General features: G+C 50.4%; 1 protein-coding gene across 1 annotated transcript; it reads left to right on the top strand.

Annotated features, from left to right (window-relative positions):
* Positions 1-20,022, top strand: KIF18B (kinesin family member 18B). Its single transcript, XM_029927825.1, has 16 exons — positions 1-47; positions 8,685-9,011; positions 9,633-9,790; positions 10,069-10,173; positions 10,375-10,485; positions 10,566-10,763; positions 10,908-11,084; positions 11,978-12,052; positions 12,193-12,293; positions 12,796-12,985; positions 13,350-13,477; positions 16,027-16,226; positions 16,447-16,978; positions 17,908-17,997; positions 18,354-18,466; positions 18,697-20,022. The coding sequence occupies exons 2-16, from the start codon at positions 8,693-8,695 to the stop codon at positions 18,801-18,803; spliced, it is 2,604 nt and encodes an 867-aa protein (XP_029783685.1). The 5' UTR covers positions 1-47; positions 8,685-8,692; the 3' UTR covers positions 18,804-20,022.
* Positions 20,023-20,625: the final 603 nt, after the last annotated feature.

Here is a 20,625-nt window from a genome sequence, read left to right as displayed (position 1 = left end):
GGACCCGGCTGTGAGCGGCGACACCAGCGGCGGGGAACCGAGGAAGGGTAAGCTCTGGCCCGCGGCGGAGTCGGCCCCGCGGGCTCCAGCGCTCAGGCGGACCCAGCCGCTCAGGGCGGAAGCGGCTTTTGTGCCAGACCCGAAGGTGCAGCGTGGGGACCGAGCCGGTTCTGGTGGCTCCCTCCGAACGGGACAGGGAGCAGAGCGCTTTCTCCTACAACTGCATGGAGATCGGGATCCCTCTGCTCATTTGTGCAGGACCTGGACTAGGTCGGCACAGCTGCCCTGGGGCCCGGCCCTCTGTACCTCCGCTGTGTGAAAGGTCCCCTGCTCACTAAACCTGGAGACCTGGGACCCTTACACATCTGTGTGGAGGAGCTAAGACCCTCTCCGCACATCTATACGGAAGAGCTGTGCCAGCGGCCGTAAATTAGTTACTTGGGGCCCTCAGTAAATATTTGATTGAGTAAAGGAAGGAATGGAAGACTATCTGTATGGCAGAAAACATTGCCTTCTGATACTGCTCCTAGGATGCCTATCCTCTTAGCTTCGGCACTTTTGACTCTTTAAGATAGAACAGGACAAGAGAATACATGTATAGGAAATTTTTAAAAAGGAGTTAGCAGAAATTAATGGAATAGAATTTTACTATGTAATAGAGAAGATTAATTTAACCAAACGCTGTATCTTGGGAAAGACTAGTAATAAAGCCAAACCTCTGGTAATATTGATTAAGATAAAAGGAAGAGAAACATAGAAAAATAGAAAAATGATGTGAGGGCAGGCAACTGGCTTGCACAGTCAGAAGAGCATACAACTCTTGATCTCAGGATGGTGAGTTCGAGCCCTACGTTGGGTGCACAGATTACTTAAATAAATAAAACTTAAAAAGAAAAATGATCTTAGGAATGAAAATAGGAGCATAACTTCAGTTACTGAGAAATTAGAGACATCAATGGAATACCCTTTTAACAATGCTTTTGGACAATTTTCTAGAAAAAACCAGCAAAAGTGACTCAAGTTATGGGGAAAAATTTTTAATGTTTTATTTTTATTTTTTTGAAAGAGAGAGAGAGAAAGAGCAAGTGGGGGAAGGGCAGAGAGATAGGGAGACACAGAATCTGAAGCAGGCTCCAGGCTCCAAGTTGTCAGCATAGAGTTGGATTTGGGGCTCTAACTGATGAACTGCAAGGGGATGACCTGAGCCAAAGTCAGATGCTTAACCGACTGAGCCACCCAGGCGCCCCATGAAGTGATGGAAATTTTTAACACATTTAGGACCACTGAGGAATTGAATTAGTTTAAAATTTACCCATTAAAAAAAACCCTACCAAACATCACCAGAAATTTATGAGCAATCTGAAGAAAAATTCTAATCTTTTACAACTCTCCCTTAAAAAAAAGAGAAAACATTTCCAGTCTATTTTGTGATACCAAAAATGAGACAAAGAAAATTACCAGCCAATCTCTTTTGTAAAAGTAGTTGTTAAGATCTCAAATAAAATATTAGCAACCAGAAGCCGGAAATGTATATTTAAAAAAAATGCATCATGACCAATGGGGTTTATCCCAGGAATATGAAAATGGTTTAACATTAGAAAATCTAATACAATTTACACATTTACAGATTAAAAGAGAAAACATATCCCATTAGGTACAGAAATAGAATTCAATAAAATTCAATACCCATCCTTGATTTTTTTTTTAAATTTTGGTAAGGAGAGGTAAATTTCCTCAAACCAGCAAAAGTAAAATAATAGGAACATCCCCTATATAATTAGGAAAAAGATGAGATGGTTCACCTTTGTTGCCTTCATTCAAGATTGTAGCCAAACTACAAGACAAGAGAGAGAAATACGAGTAGAAAGAAATTAAACAAAGTCCATCAGTTACAGCCTCAGGATTGTCTATTTAAAAAGCAAAATAAAACATCTCCTTCCTCTGATCGACCACCCATAGAAAGCACCTGTGGTCTTTGGATGTTGGGAATTGCAAAAGCCCAGCTACAGGACAGAATAGTCTAGTAATGCCTCTGGTGACAGTCAGAACAGGGTCAAGTTCTGGCCTTGCCACTTACCATCGGTGTGACTAGTTTCTTCCCAGCTTCAATTTTCCTTGTAGAGTAAGATTGTTAACAAATGTATCAACAGCCACTTAATGAGATTCTTGTGAAAGTTAATGGCGCCATTTGAAAAGCGCTTAGCATAGTGCCTGATACATAGTTATGTGCTCAATAAATGTTAGCTGTAATAGTAATTATTTTTAAACTTTTGGATTCAGACCCTACTCTTCTCTGGCCCTCTTTCATTCATACAACAAATACCATACAGCATCCACTGCATGCGGGACCAGGTGCCTAGGTATCTGGACCTGGTGTGTAGACCACATCAGAACAGGGTCCTGCTTTCTTGAAGCTTGAGCACAAGAAACACACGTGTAAGGGGGTCCTTGGGTGGCTCAGTCAGTTAAGCATCTGACTCTTTTTTTTTCCCCCTAGGAAGTGTGTCTTGGGTTTTTCCCTTATTGTTTTCTTTACTTTTTTTTTTTTCTCTTCTTTTTTTGGTGGTGGTGGTGGTGATTATGTTTAAATGAAGTTGCTTTTACAACACCAAAGACTTAATCATCCATTTCCTATATAAAAGGTAGCATCTGACTCTTGATCTCAGCTCAGGTAATGATCTCCGGCTTGTGAGATCAAGTCCCACGTCAGGCTCCTGCTTGGGATTCTCTCTCTCTCCACCCCTCTCCCATTTATGCACATGTGCTCTCTCACTCTCTCAAAATAAATAAAAGAAAGAAAGAAAGAAAGAAAGAAAGAAAGAAAGAAAGAAAGAAACATATATGTGAGAGATATAAGGGAGAGATGAGGTCAATTACAGCAACCCCAAGAAAAGAGAAGGTCCAAAGGCTAGACACCTTCTCTGCCTTCCCAGCTCCCGATGTCTGCAGGCAGATCCCCTCAAGTCCTCAGAAATTCTCCAGGGGCTTCTAAGGAACTTGGTCTTGTTCGGCCTTTCCCTATGAGGGTGGGCAGAGGAGCCTACCCTGAAAACAACGGAATCTTGGCTTCCCAGCCCCAGCTCGGCAGCGAACTAGCCTCTGGGTTTTAATGAGCTGCCCTGGGTTAGAAACAGGACGTGACTGTGGCTGGCTCAGAACCCTGAAGATCTTATTAAAGAATCATCTCCCTTGTACTTTGGGCCGAAATGCTCTTTCCAACCGAGGATCAAAGCAAACTTGACAAACGTTCTCTCATTAATCTCCCCATCCCCGTGGGGTGGGAGCAGAATCATAGCTGTTCTCCCCAGCTCTCAAAGGGGGAGGCTGATGCGACATTGACGCGGAATGGCCGGAAAGACCTCCCCGCCAGTCAGATGCAGAGCGGAGACCAGGACCCAGGCGTCCTAGCCGCAGCCATGCCAGAGTCACCCTGCCCCCTAGCCTGTGCCCCCAGCACAGTCTCGGGAAGAAAGAAAACATCTCATTAGGCAAACAGTCTGCCTCACTGGCCCTCAGGAGGCGGAGAGGAGAGAACTGTAAAGGTTATGTGCACTCCGTTTGCCAGTGCCCTTTTTAATTTCCTGCTTAGAATGTTAGGCTGCTTCGTGGCACCTCCTCAGCTAAAACCCTCCCAGTGGGGGGCTGGGACTGCCATTAAGGCAGCCAGTGTAGACCCCCACGGTAGAGCCAGGCACCCTCTGCCTTCACTTCCCAGGGTACAAGTGTAGGGCTCCCTGGGGGCAGGAATGCAAGCATGGGAGACAGGAACTCTCTCTCCGGGTGTTGAAAATTAGCTACAGTCCATATATCTAAAAGTGTTTGCAGAATACATAATGCTGGTTACATAAAAGGGATTATTATAATTATTATACAAACATATGGGACAATTACAACAATGTGATCATGAGAGCATAATATATAATATCATTATAAGGCAGTATAGTCAGACTGCCTGGGCTGGAACCGAGCTCCATCACTTACTAGCCTTGGGATCTAGGGGAAGTTGCTTAACCCTCTGTGTCTCAATGTTCTCACTGAAAAATGAGTATAATAATAGTATCTATCTTGTGGGATTGCAATGGAGATGAAAGGAGATGGTATCCATAAGGTGCTTAAAACAGCCCCTGCATAATGAGCACTTAGCTCCTATGTCTGTTATGACAGTCTGATGGCTGGGACAGGAAAAGAACTATACAATGTAACAATATTATTATTGGCTGATATCTTTCCCTTGATTTGTGTGGGGAAGAAATTACGAAGTGTGGGCGTAGGGGCCGAGAGTTCCAAATCAGCTCAATTCTGCCTCATTCCCAAAGGAAACACTGAGTAATTTACTGGAGTGTTAGGGAGAAATCTCACTCTTCTGTCCTGTCAGTAAGTAGGATCTAGTCTTTCCTCAGAAATCATCCAGCTATTCATACCCGCCAGAAACAGCCCCCGTTCCTAAGCACAGTTAATATATCCCTAGAGGTAGGCTGAACTTTTCCAGGATCTCTGTGACTCCTGCATTCCAGAAATTCCATCCCTACCCTTGGTAGGCTGGCTTGAAGGAGAATGAAAAAAGCAGAGAGAGAGAGAGAGAGATGTGAGGAGAAATCAAGAGGGAATAGACAATAAGTCTTTGGAATTATTACCAGGTCAATATGAGGAAATCTATCTATGCCATCCCCTGTACTAACAGATTAAAGGATGGGGCGGCTGGCTGGCTCAGTCGGTGGCGCATGTGACTCTTCATCTGGGGGTGTGAGTTCGAGCCCCATGCTGGGTATAGAGCCTACCAAAGGGGGGAAAAAAAAAGAAAGAAAAGAAACACTCATCATCTCAGGCTGTGCCAAAAAAAAGCATTTGGTAAAATGTAATGTCCATTCCTAATGGGCAGTGGAGGGTAGGGAACTAAATCTAGCAGAGCTAAAAATAGAAAGTAACTTTCATTATTTGCAAACTATATCATCATTTAATTGAAAAACCTAAGAGAATCAATGACAGTCTATTAGAGAAATCAGTAATGTGGCCAGATATGAGATCTGAATCCAGAAAGCAGTTGCTTCCCTATATCATGGGGGGAAAAAAGAAAAAGAAAAAAGAATTAGAGAATGCAATTTTATTTATTTTTCATTTTGATATATTCATTTTTAAATATTTTACTTAATTATTTATTTATATTTTAAGTAAGCTCCACACCCAGCATGGGGCTCAAATTCACAGCCCTGAAATCAAGAGTTTCATGCTCTACTGACTGAGCCAGCCAGGTGTCCCAAAGATTTTAAGTAATCTCTACAACCCCAAGATCAAGAGACAGATACTCCACCAACTGAGCCAGCCAGACTCCCCTGAAAATGCAATTTTGAAAAGGGTCTAGGGGCACCTGGCTGGCTCAGTCAGTTAAGCCTCCCACCTCAGCTCAGGTCATGATCTTGCAATTGGTGAGTTTGAGTCCCATCTTGAGCTCTCTGCTGTCAGCTCAGAGCCTGGGGCCTGTTTCAGATTCTGTGTCTCCCTCTTTCTCTCTCTCTCTCTGCCCCTCTCCTGCGCATGTTCTGTCTCTCTTTCAATAAATAAATAAATAAATAAACATTAACAAAATTAAAAAATAAAGATAAATAAAAAGGGTCTAGTAAAGACTGTACAATAACCAATAATAAACCTATCAAGAAATAAACAAAACTCCTGTAAGGAAAACTATGAAATTTTACTGAGGATTATAAAGTTGTGAACAATGAAAAGAGAGAACTGTGTTCCTAGATGGGAAGACTTGACATTATAAAGATGTCAGTTGTCTTCATGTTAATTTATAAAATTTTTTTAATGTTTACTTTTGAGAGAGAGAAAGACAGTGCAAATGGGGGAGAAGCAGAGAGAAAGGGAGACACAGAATCGGAAGCAGCTCCAGGCTCTGAGCTGTCAGCACAGAGCCTGATGCAGGGCTTTGAACCCACAAACTGTGAGATCATGACCTGAGCCAAAGGTGGCCACTTAACCCATTGAGCCACCCAGGCGCCCCTAATTGATAGATTCAAAGTAATCCCAATTAAAACCTTAGCAGCATTTTTCATAGAACTCTGTAAGCTGATTTCAAAATCATCTGCAAGACAAGAGCCCAAGAGTAGCCGCGGAAAGGAGCAAAGGTGGTGTGCAAGAGAACCACCCCAATTCCAACAAGCTACTGCGGAAGGAACATAGCCGTAGAGGAGAATGGAGAGCCCAGAAGTAAACCCATGTTCATATGAGAAGATAGTTATGTTAAGTGTGGCATTTCAAGTTGGTAGAGAAAGATTGCACTACTAAATAAATGGTTTGATACAATTGCTTACCATTTGGAAAGAAAAGATATTTAGAGGGGCTCCTGGATGGTTCAGTCAGTTAAGTGTCTGATTCTTGATTTCAGCTCAGGTCATGATCTCATGATTTGTAAGATCAAGCCCCATGTTGGGCTCTTTGCTGACACTGTGGGGCCTGCTTGGGATTCTCTTCCCCCCCGCCCCCCGCCCTCTACCCCACTCCTAGTCATGCACACGCCCATGCATGTTCTTTCTCTCTCAAAATAGATGAACAATGAAAGAAAGATATTTAGAAACCTCATTCACAAAAATTTAATTCCATCTGGATAAAGACCTAAATAGAAGAAATAAAAGTATAAGACGGAAATGTAAGAAAATTACCTTGAGGAAGGAATGTCTTCTTAAATCTGACATAAAATCATAAAAAAAAAAAAAGGAGGTTGACACATTTAGCCATTTAAAAATGGAAAACCTCGGGGCACCTGGGTGGCTCAGTTGGTTCAGTGTCCAACTCTTGATTTCAGCTGTGGTCATGATCTCATGGCAGTGAGATTGAGCCCTGCATTGGGCTCCGTGCTTGGCATGGAGCCTGCTTAAGATTCTCTTTCTCCCTTTCTCTCTGCCACTTCCCCACTCATTCTCTCTCTCTTTCCCTCAAAAACAAACAAACAAACAAACAAATAAATAATGGAAAACGTCTGGCATGATTGGGTGGCTCAGTCTGTTAAGCCTCTGACTTTGGTTCAGGTCATGATCTCATGGTTCATGTGTACAAGCCCTCCTTTGGGTGAGCATGAACCCTGCTTCAGTGAGCCCCACTTCTCTCTCTCTCTCTCTCCCTCTCTGCCCCTCCTGGGATTCTCTCTCATCTCTCTCCCTTTCTCTCTACCCTTCACTCACCTGTGCTCTCTCTCTCTCAAAAAAAAAAAAAAAAAAGGGAAAACTTCAGTATGGACAGGGTAGGATTTTTTTTTTAACCAAGAATGCACGGTTGGTTTGACACCAAGAATAACATCAAACAATGTACCATATCAACATAATAAAGGAGAAAAAACCCACATAAATATATCAGGAGATGTTGAAAAAATGACTAGGTAAAATTCTAAACATTCCTGATAACAAATTGAAGTTAAAACGAGTGGAGGAAATTCCTATTATAATAATTTCTAAATAGTGAGGCACTAAAATGCTAGTTCCTTTAAGATCAAGAACAAGACAAGGATGCCCGTTATCATCATTATTATTCAACATTGTTTGTAACTTCTAGGGTATGCAATAGATAAGAAAGAAAATATTTGTCATAACCATGGGGAAGAAAAGAAAAAAAATTGTTTCTGATATATAACTATGTACTCAGAAAACTCAGTTAAGTTCTAATAAAAACAATTGGAATCAGTAAAAGTTTAAGGGTAGTGGGTAGAAGGCAAATGTATAATTAACAATTGTGTTTCTTCACACTAGCAATTACCACCCAGAAATGGAGATGTGGGGAGGTGCTCTGTTCATGAGAGCAATTAAAGTACTTGGGAATTATATTACAAAGACAATTACAGAACCTATCCGAAGAGATGAAAACTATAAAATCTTACTGAGGGACATAAGAAATATCTGAAGGAATAGAAAGGCAATAGCCATATTCTTGCATGGAAAATTTTAATATAAAATAGGTAAACTATACTTTTCCAATTTGTAATCCCAGTAGGGTTTGGGGGGGTTGTGTTCTGGGGTTGGGGTAGAATTGTTAACATTTTCTTAAAGTCAAGTAGAACAATAAATGCATGGATAATAGTTAAGAAATTTATGAAGGGGCACCTAGGTGGTGCGGACAGTTAAGCATCTGACTTCGGCTCAGGTCGTGATCTCACGGTCTGTGAGTTTGAGCCCTGCTTCGGGCTCTGTGCTGACAGCTCAGAGCCTGGAGCCTGCTTCAGATTCTGTCTCCCTCGCTGTCTGCCCCTCCCCTGATTGCACTCTGTCTCTCTCTCTCTCTCTCTCTCTCTCTCTCTCAAAAATAAAATAAACATTAAAATTTCAAAACATTTATGAAAAAGAAAGACTAACGGGCGGGAGGGGCGGTGGTTCTCGTCTTACTGGTTAAAAAGCACAGTGTAAAGGAAGGGACTGGAAACAGTGTGCCTCTGCCACAGGTGTACACAAGTTCGTGGCACACGGTAGCCCCATCATAGGCCTCTGAAAGCACCCAAGTCATTTGGATACGTGGCATTTCAGGTGAGAAAGAGATATTTACCAATTGGTGCTGGCAAGTCTTATCCTCTTAGGTATCAAATGAAGTTCAATTGCTGGGGAGGGATCCACAGAAAGCCCTAGAACCCCATCTAGGCTGAGGAGCCGCCTTGTCAGGCCTAAGGTCAGATTGGTCCTCATCTCCATTGTGTGCCCGCCCAGGTGCTGCCATGGTGATGGCGGTGGAGGACAGCAAAGTGCGGGTCGTGGTGCGGGTCCGGCCCCCCACCCCACGGGAGCTGGAGAGTCAGCGGCGGCCTGTCGTTCAGGTGGTGGATGAGCGGGTGCTGGTGTTTGACCCTGAGGAGCCCGATGGGGGCTTCCTGAGCCTGAAGTGGGGCAGTGTCCATGATGGTTCCAAGAAGAAGGGCAAAGACCTGACCTTTGTCTTTGACCGGGTCTTTGGTGAGATGGCCACCCAACAGGACGTGTTCCAGCACACCACCCGCAGCATCCTGGACAGCTTTCTCCAGGGCTACAACTGCTCAGGTGAGGACCTTCCTGGCAGCGAGGAGGAAAAGCCCTGGTTGGCCTTGACTCCCTGCTTCCTTCTAAGGGTTTCATGTGTCCTCTGACATGTGCCCAGCTAAGCACTTGCTGAGGAGGGTTCTGGCCCCTTTCATTTCCTGTGGGTTCCCCATTCGTTCTCCTTTGTGAAACACTCTACTGGGCTCCAGAAGCAGATCAGACAGACATGGTTCCTGTCCTCTTGATGCTTGCATTCTTGGGGGTAAGGGGGGAGTGGAGAAGACACGCATCACACATCACCTCCACAAATGCGTGATTGTAAACCGAGGTTAGTGATGTGAGGGGAGGAAGAGCAGGCCTGCCGCAGAGGAAGCCGCCTGAACTGGGGAAGGGAGGAGCTCCCATTCAGAGCAGAGACCCCTCTGCCCTGGAAGCCACCAACCCACAGGGGCATGGGCCTCGGGCTGCAGTGTGGACTCAGCAGGGGATGTGGGTGGGCAGCAGCAGTGGAATTTTGCAGTGAGGCAGAGGGAGGGGCTAGGGGAGAAGGGGAGGTCTGGGCTGGTTGGAAATGTGCAGGGGGACCCCCAGGGAAGGCGGATCCAGCCCGCCACCATCCTACCCCCACCCTGTCCCCCACAGTGTTTGCCTATGGGGCCACCGGGGCAGGGAAGACGCACACCATGCTGGGAAGAGAGGGGGACCCCGGCATCATGTACTTGACCACCATGGAACTGTACAGGCGGCTTGAGGCCCACCAGGAGGAGAAGCGATTCGAGGTGCTCATCAGCTACCAGGAGGTAAGGCTGTTCCCTCACAGGCCCCGGGCCACTCACCCCTCCTTCTAGTAACCCCTGAAGATGTGAGGAGGGGAGAGAGGGTGGTAGGAAGTGGGCAGGTGGGGGCCCGCTGAGAGCCCAGACGCAGCTCTTAAAGAGACCGCATTGGAATTAAACCTGTCAGTCCTGCTCTCTCACCATTTAACACTGTCATGCAAAGTGCCACTCCTGGTATGGTTTCCTGTCACGTGGCCCCTGCCCTGCCCCTGAGGCCTCTCCCTTGCTTCCTTTCTCTGCAGGTGTACAATGAGCAGATCCACGACCTCCTGGAGCCCAAGGGGCCCCTTGCCATCCGCGAGGACCCTGACAAGGGCGTGGTGGTGCAAGGACTTTCCTTCCACCAGGTGTGGGGTTGGGCTCAGGCAGCAGGAACGGCCCAGGGTTCTCTCATCGGGCAGTTTGGGGATGCCCTGTATTGGGGTGGGGGGTGGGGGGTGGCAGGAGCAAGGGGCTGACATTGGTTCTGAAGAACGGCTCTTCCTGTTGGGGGGGAAAAGCCCCATTCGGGGAGACTGCAGCCCCCTTCCTGGGCATCTCCTCTGTAGCCATCCTCAGCCGAGCAGCTGCTGGACATGCTGACCCGGGGGAACCGCAACCGCACGCAGCACCCGACTGATGCCAATGCCACCTCCTCCCGCTCCCATGCCATCTTCCAGGTGAGAGGCCTCAGGCGTGGGAGCCTGAAGCTGGGGCTCCTGAAGCCCAGCACCCCCTCACCCCTGCCGTCTGCCCCCAGATCTTCGTGAAGCAGCAGGACCGGGTTCCAGGTCTGACTCAGGCCCTTCAAGTGGCCAAAATGAGCCTGATTGACCTGGCTGGTTCGGAGCGGGCATCTAGCACCCAGGCGAAGGGGGAGCGGCTGCGGGAGGGTGCCAACATCAACCGTTCTCTGCTGGCCCTCATCAACGTCCTCAACGCCCTGGCCGACGCAAAGGTAAAACCACACAGACCCAGGGTCCTCCTCCGGGCGGGGACTGAGGGCTCTTGGCCAAAGGTCTTTCCCTTCAGCCCCGGGTCTCAGCCTGGGTCCTTCCAGTCCAGCCACCTCACCCCGTGCCCTCTTGCTGTGTCTCCCCAGGGCCGTAAGTCTCACGTGCCCTACCGGGACAGCAAACTGACCCGTCTGCTCAAGGACTCCATCGGGGGCAACTGTCGCACGGTGATGATCGCTGCCATTAGCCCCTCCGGTCTGGCTTACGAGGACACATACAACACCCTCAAGTATGCCGACAGGGCCAAAGAAATCAAGCTCTCGGTGTGTGGCAGCCAGAAATGGCCAACCTGGTGCAGGGGGCGCAGGAAGAGGAAGGGGTGGGACCCACACAGCTCTCGCTGCTACCAGAGTATTCCTGCCAGACAGAGAGAAGTCCCCCAGCCTCTGTCTTCAGGGCAAGTCTGCGATAGAAGCCATGTAGTACCTGTCCTTGGGAAGACTCCGGTTGGGGGAGAGGCAGGACAATCCCCAGACTTGAAAAAAATGATAAGGGGCAGCTGGGTGGCTCAGTCGGTTAAACGTCTGGCTCTTGGTTTCAGCTCAGGTCATGATCTCATGGTTCATGAGTTCAAGCCCTGCATCCAGCCTTGTGCTGACAGCTCAGAGCCTGGAGCGTGGTTCGGATTCTGTGTCTCCCTCTCTCTCTGCCCCTCCCCCACTTGTGCTCTGTCTCTCTCTGTCCAAAAATGAATAAAAAAACTTTGAAAATTAAAAAAAAAAGAAGAGGGAGACAACAGAAGAGGGTGGCCAAGTGCTGGCCAATATTTTTCAGACTTGTTTTTAGCAGCAGAACGATATTTTCAGCCAAACAACATAAGCAGCAACACGTAACAGAGATAAAAGCAGAGTTGTCTCTGCCTCCTCCGAGGAGCCCTGGTGCTCCTGGAGCTGTTGCTGGGATGCCCTTGGCCTGGTGAGAGTGCATTGGTCAGAGAGTCAGAGGTCTTGGGTTCGAAAGCGTCCTTCTGCCTCTTGCTGTGGTCTCAGGCAAGCCACTGCCCTTCCCCGATCTGTTTCCCCAGTCGGGCAGGTGCTTCTTGGGAATGTGAGTGAGGCGCCTAGCACAGTGCCTGGCCATTGGAGGTGGTTGCTAAAAAATGCTTTGAATGAACACATGAATCTCTTTCTTGTGTCCCTCCCCCACCCGGTCTCAGCTGAAGAGTAATGTGATCAGCCTGGACTGTCACATCAGCCAGTATGCCACCATCTGCCAGCAGCTGCAGGCTGAGGTGAGGAGCCCTCCTGGGGACCTTGGCTGGGAGGTAAGGGTGCCAGAGTTGAGCAGTGGGGCGCAGCCAGGGCTCCGTGTCCACCCCTCAGCTCCCGTGCTCACCTGGGGCTCTGAGAAGCCGGGTTGCTCTGATTGCAGGTGGCTGCCCTGAGGGAGAAACTCCAAAGGTACGAGGAGGGAGCCCAGGTCCCACTCCAGGACCCCCTGAAGTCCCCCAGATCCGGCCCTCCTGAGCACGCGTGAGTCCTGCCACCATGCTTACCCTCTTCAGCTCAGCAGGAAAAACCCCCCTTCCCCAGCTTCCATGCTGCCACCTAGGGTTGGGGGCTCCCAGCCAGTGCCCATCACCCTGGTTGTCACTCTAGGTGACACTTTGGGTGACAAGACATGGATTGTCACCTCCAGGGCTCTCTCTCATTTGACATAGCACATTCTAGACAGCCCTAATAGCACCTCTAAGTAAAACAAGAATAGAGGAAATGCTCTGTGTCAGATGAGTTAGGACTCCCCCAGTATAAGGGGGCTATACTATTTAAAAGAAGGTGAAATTAGCGGACAGGCATCATCGTTTCCTAAACCAGGAAATCACCGACTCCCTCTCTCATCCTCTGCCACTGCCCACTTGTTCCCCAGGCATCCATCCCTTATGCTACCACCTGGTGCCACTGAGACCCTGCCCCTCCCTGCTTTCCCCACCTGGCCCTGTTTCCCACCTCTCAAGCCCCCTCTTTTCCCCCTTAGCCTTCCCAGCTGCCCCTCACCGTCCCGCCTTCCCAGCCAGCCCTGCACCCCAGAGCTCCACCCAGGGCCTGCAGTCCTTCCAGAGGAGAGCCTGGGGCTAGAGGAGGCCCAGGTAGGGAGGGTCATGCAAGGGAACTCTCCAGACCAGGAGCCACCCCCAGATGACAAGGACGAAGACCCAGCCGAGAAGGTAGGACCTGGAGCTAGTGGGAGGTTGGAAGCAAGGTCCCTCCTCAGCTCATGGAGTCTCTTCAGTTCAGTTACCTGGATGTCTTACATCTTGGTCATTAAGGGGCTTTCAGATTCTGTGAAGGGAGGGGTGTTCCTCTGTCAGAGCCTGTGTCTGGAAGTGGAGAGCATGCATGTTACCAGAAGGGGAGCAGGGAGGGAGGAGGGGCCCGGGACAGAGAAAGTCTCAACTGGGACCCGGTCAGCCCAAGATATCCCCTCTTTCATTCCCCGCCCCCCTGGGAGGAGGGAAAGATTTTAAGATCTGCTTATGTAGGGAGGGTGGCCCTCGTGGACCCTCTACCTGTGACTCCCTTGCTCCTTAGGTTCCAATCCAGGTACCAGAGCAGACCCTCAGACACCCGCTGCCAAGGTCCCCTGGCCTGACCCTGAAGCCCGAGCCAGCGACAGGCTGCCTCTCACCGCAGAACTTGGGCAGGGACTGTTCTAAGCAGTAGGTGTCTTCTTGCTCTTTTCCAAGGTCCAAGGTGGGAGGCAGTGGGTTCTGGCCTTCTGAGCCGGTGTTCAGCATGTCGCCAAAGCTCTGGTTCTGCTCTAGTTAAGAGTCAAGTCTTTTTTCCTCAACGTCATCCCTGATCTGCTTTCAACGACTTAAGATTATCACTCTGTGTACTTACCCGTCATCTCTAATTCTTCCATATAACTGGTGAGCCAAACACCAAATTCCATCCGGAATCTGGGTGGCAAGCACCGAGTTAGGGCAGGGCTGCCTGGCTGGTGCTGTGCTTCTCAGTCTGGGGGCTGAGCTGCCCGTCTGTCCTCTGCGAGGAGGAACCAAACCACCAAGAGAAGTTGGGTGGCGGGCTGACAAAGGGACAGCCTTCCCGAGTCAGGCGTTTATCATGTGTCTTCATCAACAGATGGTGGCTATTTGCTCTCAGAAATAAATACAGACCACCACCCAAAGCCAAAGGGAAATGGATTCTGGACCCTCTTTTTCTGTACTTAATAGAGAGGTACCGCTAGTATGGTTTTCCTTGGCCCCTAGACCATAAATCCTGTGCCACTTAGCTTTGCTGCTGCCAACCTTGCTCCTGCCTCCCCACCATGCTTCACGCTAGGCAGTGTATTTAAAGCTTCCGGACAGAAGGGCCTGTTTAATTTTATTTCTTGTTGGGGAGTGTCTGTTCCCGACTCAGCAAAAATGCTGTGGCTTGAATAATCAGTGGCTCATTATCTGTCTCCTGCTGCTGACTCCCCGGGGCCCTGGAGGGGCAGGATGCCCTGGCGGGATGTCCCTTTGGCCCCCCAGGGCTCCCCCTGATGAGTCAGGGTCTCTGTGCCCGGTGTCCCCCACTGTGAGGAGGGAGAACACCGGGGCTCTTTTTTCTGCTTCTTCACCTCTGGGTTTGTGGTCCCCGACAAGGTGCTTCACTCTTAGCTACGAGTTGGGGATCACAGTCTTCATTCTCCCTACTTTGTGGAGCCGATAACAGACACTTATAAAATGTGACAGAAGACCCCATGTATCAGGGGCTGCAGAACGTGCTAGATCATCCCCATACTTGGAAACACCCTAACAACCAGATCATGGGAAATCATTTCTCTTTGGCTTTAGTCTTTAGAATCTTAGCCCACCAGGGCACTGAGTGGATCTTAGATTTTCCAGTTCAGTGGTTCTTCAGAATTTTTTTTTAGCTACAAAGTCCTGTCTTCAAATGAAATCTTATGCTGAAGTTTAATATGGAGAACAGATACAGCAGAGCTCCATTTTAAATGTCCTCTGATGGGGTTCTCGAAACCTAATTTGGGAATCCGTGGTGTAGACCAGGCCCCCATCTACCAGATAGGGTACTCAGGCATCTGCCCAGGGCCACGCGGCCAGAGGGACAGGGCGCGACCCGGGTCACCTGACAACCAGGCCAGTGCATTTTTCCCTAGACACTCACTTTTCTCAGCGGTCTAATCTTCTCATAATGCGTGGCTCAGGCAGATGTAGAATGAGTTTCTGCTGTGTCCTTTTTAATTTATATCCAGCCTTCTTTCAAAAAGGCCTGGAGGCTGCTTTACAAAATGAGTTTGGATTCCCTGAGCACACACTGAAGGCAGAGGAGGGGGCTCAGAGTGGCCAGGCAGGTGGAGCTACCTGAGGATAAATTATTGGCCATGAGTAATCCCCACCGAGATAACTGTGTTCGTTCTTTTATCAGAGGCGGGCCTCACAGGAAGGAAATCTGCTTTATTAGAATCTAAGTTTACAACATCAATAATCACATTACCCTCATAATTCCCTCTAAACAGCCTCTCAGTGCATGTGAAGTACGCATTGATTCACATGTGCTCTTTCAGGATCCCCACCATTAAGTAGACTGAATGCATTTTCGAGGGTCTTCCCAGAACCAAGCCCAACACAGCGTATCTAATATCATCTCCTCTCGTCCTAAGAAGCTAGATGTTTTTATTTTCCAGATAACAGTTAACTTTACAGTGCTTAGTATGAGCCAGGTACTTTTTAAATACTTTATATATATAAAGCACTTCAGTTCCTCTTCCCAACAACTGTAAGAGGCGGGTGCATTTGTTATCCCCATTTTAAGGATGCAGAGACTGAGGTTAAGTAGTGCCTCCAAGATCACATAGCGGCCAGTGCAGGAACCTGGATCTGAGCTCCTGATACCTTACATTGACACTTGGATCAATGAACTTGACTCAAGGTCAAGTGCTAGTAAGCGGCAGAGCTGAGAGGAAACTCAGACCTTCTGGTCCAAGGCCATTTAGTGCCCTTCCTCTACCTCCCAGGTCATTGTCTTGTGTATATTTAGGGATAAAGCCTCCCACCTTGCTTGTGACCGTCTCCACCAGTCTTGGTCTCCAGTAAGGGGGTAACAGGGCAAGGGCCACAGCTGGGAGGGCGGGGAGGCCGGCCCGCCAGTGTGGGGGCAAAGCAGGAGGGAGCCCGGGGGCCCTCCCCCATGTGCCCCTTACCACTGGGGCAGTGGTGCCAGGTCTGAGGAGGGGCGGATCCCCTTCCCTCCTTTCCAGGTTGGCCCTGAAGGTGCTGTGCCTGGCTCAGCGGCAATACTCCCTGCTCCAAGCAGCCAACCTACTGACCCCCGACATGATCACAGAGTTTGAGACCCTGCAGCGGCTGGTGCAAGAGGAGAAAGCTGAGCCCGCAGCCGAGGCCTCAGGCACCCCTGGCCCAGCCAGGGGGGCACGTCTGGAGCTGTGTTTAGAGTCAGGTGAGCACTGCCCCTGCTCTGCCTCTATCAGTGCCCTCTCCACGGCCCAGCTGGTACTGAGGGGTGGCCCGGGCTTCAGCTGCTGGGTCGTGCAGCGGTGGACAGGAGCCCCGGCAGACCTGTGGAGTTAGGGGTTCCTCTGTCTCCCAATTCTACAAGTTCTCCCTCCTTCTGGCCAGTCCCTTGATCTCCCCTGAGCACCTGCCTTCTCTATGTTCAGCATCTCCAGGATACTCTGGCCCCGTGACCCGGACCATGGCAAAGCAACTGAGTGGCTTCATGCATACTTTGGGGGTCCTACCAGGGCCTGACCGCACCCCAGCCCAGGTATCCCGGCGGCCTACAGAGAAGAAGAGGAGGAGGAAACCAAGCCCCTCTGAGCCAGACAGCCCCCCAGCCCCAAAGCCGGGGACCAAACGCCAGCGCCAGTCCTTCCTGCCCTGCCTGAGGAGGGGGTCCCTGCCTGAGGCTCAGCCTTCACTCGGGCCCACCACCCCCAAAGGGGGAAAGGCCTCTTCCTCCTCCTGCCACTCCCCTCGCATCTGCCCAGCCACCGTCATCAAAAGCCGGGTGCCCCTGGGCCCTTCTGCTGTGCAGAACTGCTCCACTCCTCTGGCCCTGCCCCCTCGGGACCTCAATGCCACCTTTGACCTCTCAGAAGAGCCCCCCTCAAAACTGGGTTTCCTTGAATGCGCTGGCTGGGAGAATGTCCCCCAGGAGCCGAGCAGGTTGGATCAGCCTTTCATTCCCAGGTGGGTCTCCTCTCCAGCCTCCCTCCCATCCTTCCGGGCAGGGGCTGGGGGTCAGCGAGGGACAGAGGTACTACCCAGAGCAGAAGCCAGCCTGACTCTTGGAGCTGGGACATTTACCGTTTCTCTCCCTTTGGTCCGACCAGTGTCGTTCTCCAGGCCCGGGGGGGCTGCTCCTCCCTGGCTTGTCTGTCCCTACTTCAAAGCTGCCGGCTCTGCGCTGGTTTGTGGCATGTGCCCACAAGGAACTAACGCGACCCCGCTCTCAGGGCGGCCAGCAGGGAGCAGGAATGAGGAGGGGGCCTAGCCCTCTCTCTTCCTTTGCATCACTGGTACTCACTGGCATGGTCTCAGTTCCAAGTCCTGCTGAGAAATACGTGGTCCCACCATTTTCACCCAGATTTCACCCTCCAGCCCAGCATCTAAAATTGGGAAGGCGAATCCTCAGAACATTTTACTCAGCCCTTTTTCAGTGAGATGAGGCCCTCGCCTTCGCCTTCCACCCGTAGGAAAGGGGAAGAGTGACCAGCTCGGGACAGTCCAAAGCCAAGAACAAATGGCAGACTGACCTTGTCCTTGTGAGGCCAAGGGCAGCGGGCTGCCTACTGCACCCCCTGCCCCTCCTACAGCCTGCACCACCTCTCAGTAACAAGCTCACAGCCGGGCAGGTGGAAGGGTCAACTTGTTTGAACTCCAGTTCCCTGAACGTGCCAGAAACTGACATCTGGATGTTCTCCCAGAACAGGCCTGTCACTCAGCTGTCAGCCCAGGCCGAGTGAGGCAGGGAAAGGAATCCACCTCTAAGTAGGAAGAAACCTCGGAGGTCATCTTATCCAACCTCCCCACCCGCCAAGCTGGGGGCTGGAGGGAGGAGGCGCTGGCACCCTTTTCTGGTTCCCTCCTGACCTGCCTTTACCACCCCCCTCCCGCAGTGGCCCTGTGCCCCTGTTCACCATGAAAGGCCCCAAACCAACATCTTCCTTCCCGGGGAGCTCACCCCGCAAGAAGAGGCGCATTGCGAGGTGAGGCTGCGCGGGGGAGGGGGGTTGGTGTGCGGGGTACAGGATTGTGCCAGAAGGGAAGGGTATCTTCCCTTTAGCAAAAGGTTACAGGCTCCTCTCAATGAGGGAGACGTTCAGTGTTCACTGGGTAGTCTGGGGAACAGATCACCCACCCTCACCTCTACTTCCCTCCCACACCCCATGAAGCTCTCCTCCCCACTGCCTCTTCCTGCCTTCAGATCTGGCCTTGGAAACTCATGCTGGTGCTTGGCCTCCCCCTGCTCTCAAGGTTTAGTGTTTAGCTCTGCCCCCTCCACCCCTACCCTCTAGTCCCAAAGCTATGACTGTGATCTTCCTACCTTCCCTCCCTCCCTCAGTTCCTCAGTCGCCCGCTCCCTGGGAATGGCCCGGGGCCGCAGCCGCATCGCCCGGCTCCCCAGCAGCACCTTGAAGAGGCCAGCTGGGCCCTCCGCAATCCCCTCAATCCCAGGTAACTGGCACTGGGGACGGGGGTGGTCTGAGCTGCCGTGGGAGATGCAGACAGGAACTAGGAGGGAACAGGAGGGCCACGACCCAGGTGAAAGGAAGGCCTGGGGTATTTCCCAGCATTTTCCGGACCCTGATGAGAGAAGTGGTAGAACGGGGGTGGGTGGGTGTGGGGAGCAGTGGGACAGAGCCTCACTTTCTTTCTCCCTATACCTGCCTCTAACTGGCCTGCAGAACCCCCCTCCAGTCCCCGCTGTCCTGGCAACCAGAGGAGCCAGCAGGAACCGATGGGGATTGGCGGAGCCCTGTCCTCTGGGAGCTCTGTGGCCAAGGTGTCCTGACCTGCCGGCCCCTCGTGGTCTCCGGAACCGCCTGCGCCAGGAGCCCTGACCTGCCTTCCTCACCTCCGAGCGATTAATGGCAACACCCTCTTCCTTTATTAACACTCCTCACCAGCCATTCATTTGGCTACCTGCCCTCTTTAGTTATACTCAGTTTCTCAGCCTGTATATATTCATCTTGAGTGTTAACATGTTGCTATTTTAAAGGTGCAACCACCTTACCTCCTCTAGGTCATAACACTCTCCATGCGAGCAGGTGGCCTTGGGGGACTTGGCTCCTCCCTCTCCCATCTAACAGAGGGCTCTGTGCAGTCACGGCCGCTGTGCAGTGAAGAAGGGGCGAGGATGGGATGGGATGGGATGGGGGCGTGGTGGGGGCTCCCAGTCTGCCTCTCCCTGGTGTGTGAGAGAAGGAGGCACCATCAGCCTCATCGCCGCGGCCCCCGCCCAGGCTGCCATCCTAGCGATAATGCAGACTATAGTAGTGGTTTGATTTCCAAATGAAGATAGCTTTATTGTTTTGTACCCTGTTGCAAACAGCATGCATGCTCAGTGTGAAAAGAAGCATAAAGAAGAAAGGGAAATTCACCTAGATGTAAGAGCTGTTAATACTCGGCTTTATATCCTCTGATCCTTTATTTCTGCATATATACATATATATGTACATGTAGATAGAGATATATTTTTTTATTATAATGATTAATCAACCATCTCCATCCTTGGTATGTGTTTCTATACACCTGCACAGGATAGCAACACCTTCCCAAGAAGTTTCTGAGTATAGAAAACATTCCCCACTGCCTCCTTCAGCGGCCTTAGATCTGGGCCTAAGGGTGAGCTCTCCTGCTTGCTCCGCGGCCCCAACCCCCACTCTGCCCCTGAGCAGGTGAAGAATCCATCACACCTACAGGCCTGCACCATCCTTCTGCAGCCTTGGGACATGTTTAGTGGCCTCAGGTCTCAGGTGAGGCTCAAGGCTAAGCTCTGACTGCTGGACCGCAGTGCAATCTTCCCCCAGTTCCAAAAGCCTCACTCCCACCCCTGGTCGTGGTCTTCCTCTCCACTCATTTGGGTTGCGATGGTTCAACACAGGTTCGCCTCTGTTTCTCCAGGAATACGCGGCTGGCTGAATGAATTAATAGTGTAAACAAAATAATAGGAGTCTGTGTTTAACTTGCTTCTCAAAACAAACATGTTAAAGGTATTTAGCACATTGTGAGTAGCGTGTAAATAATGCTAATTTCCAATGAGTCCCCGCTGTTCTGGGGGAGCAGCCTCCCCCTCTGCCTGGTGAGCCCTGCCCCACTCAGTTTGGACTCCTGTTTGGAGGAACAGAGAGAAGACAGAAGAGGCGCCCTGGGTCCCGCCGGCGGCAGGCATCTCACAAAACTTTGTGACCTGATGAGGTATAATGAGGAAAGAGACTCGAGAAGGTTAACAAAATGTGCCCAGGGGTAGACAGCAAGTGGCTGGACCAGGATTCAGACCAGGGTCTGGTTCTTTGCATCACACCAAGCTGCTTGCGTCTAGAAGTGAGCAGGCATCATTTCTTTCCCGCCTCTCCAATTAGTCTTAATGAGTTTTTCTCCCCCTGTGCCCCATGATTCCCACGGAAGCAGTCACAGCTTCACATCTGTAGCCCCCAGCGGCCTGGCATGGTGCCTTGACCTTAGGAGACCTCGCTGAGTGCTAGTTGGATTCAAATTGAATAACTTGCCCATTTCCTGGGGCCCTCACATATATTATCTCATTTGATGGTCACCATCACCCCTGCAAACACCGGGGCAGCAGACACAGGACAAGGCAGCCAGTAACGAGGGCC

This window comes from Suricata suricatta, chromosome 17 (genome assembly GCF_006229205.1).
Source record: "Suricata suricatta isolate VVHF042 chromosome 17, meerkat_22Aug2017_6uvM2_HiC, whole genome shotgun sequence".
In the NCBI taxonomy this organism is placed as follows: domain Eukaryota; kingdom Metazoa; phylum Chordata; class Mammalia; order Carnivora; family Herpestidae; genus Suricata; species Suricata suricatta.
The sequence above is the reverse complement of the archived record's forward strand: the minus strand, read 5'-3'. Positions and strand labels throughout refer to the sequence as shown.

Bases quoted from the DNA above. Each gene is read 5' to 3' on its own strand.
- KIF18B (XM_029927825.1), top strand. From the start codon at position 8,693: ATGGTGATGGCGGTGGAGGACAGCAAAGTGCGGGTCGTGGTGCGGGTC. The intron at 10,486-10,565 runs GTGAGAGGCCTC...GTCTGCCCCCAG, and splicing joins GCTCCCATGCCATCTTCCAG to ATCTTCGTGAAGCAGCAGGA. The intron at 17,998-18,353 runs GTGAGGCTGCGC...TCCCTCCCTCAG, and splicing joins AAGAAGAGGCGCATTGCGAG to TTCCTCAGTCGCCCGCTCCC.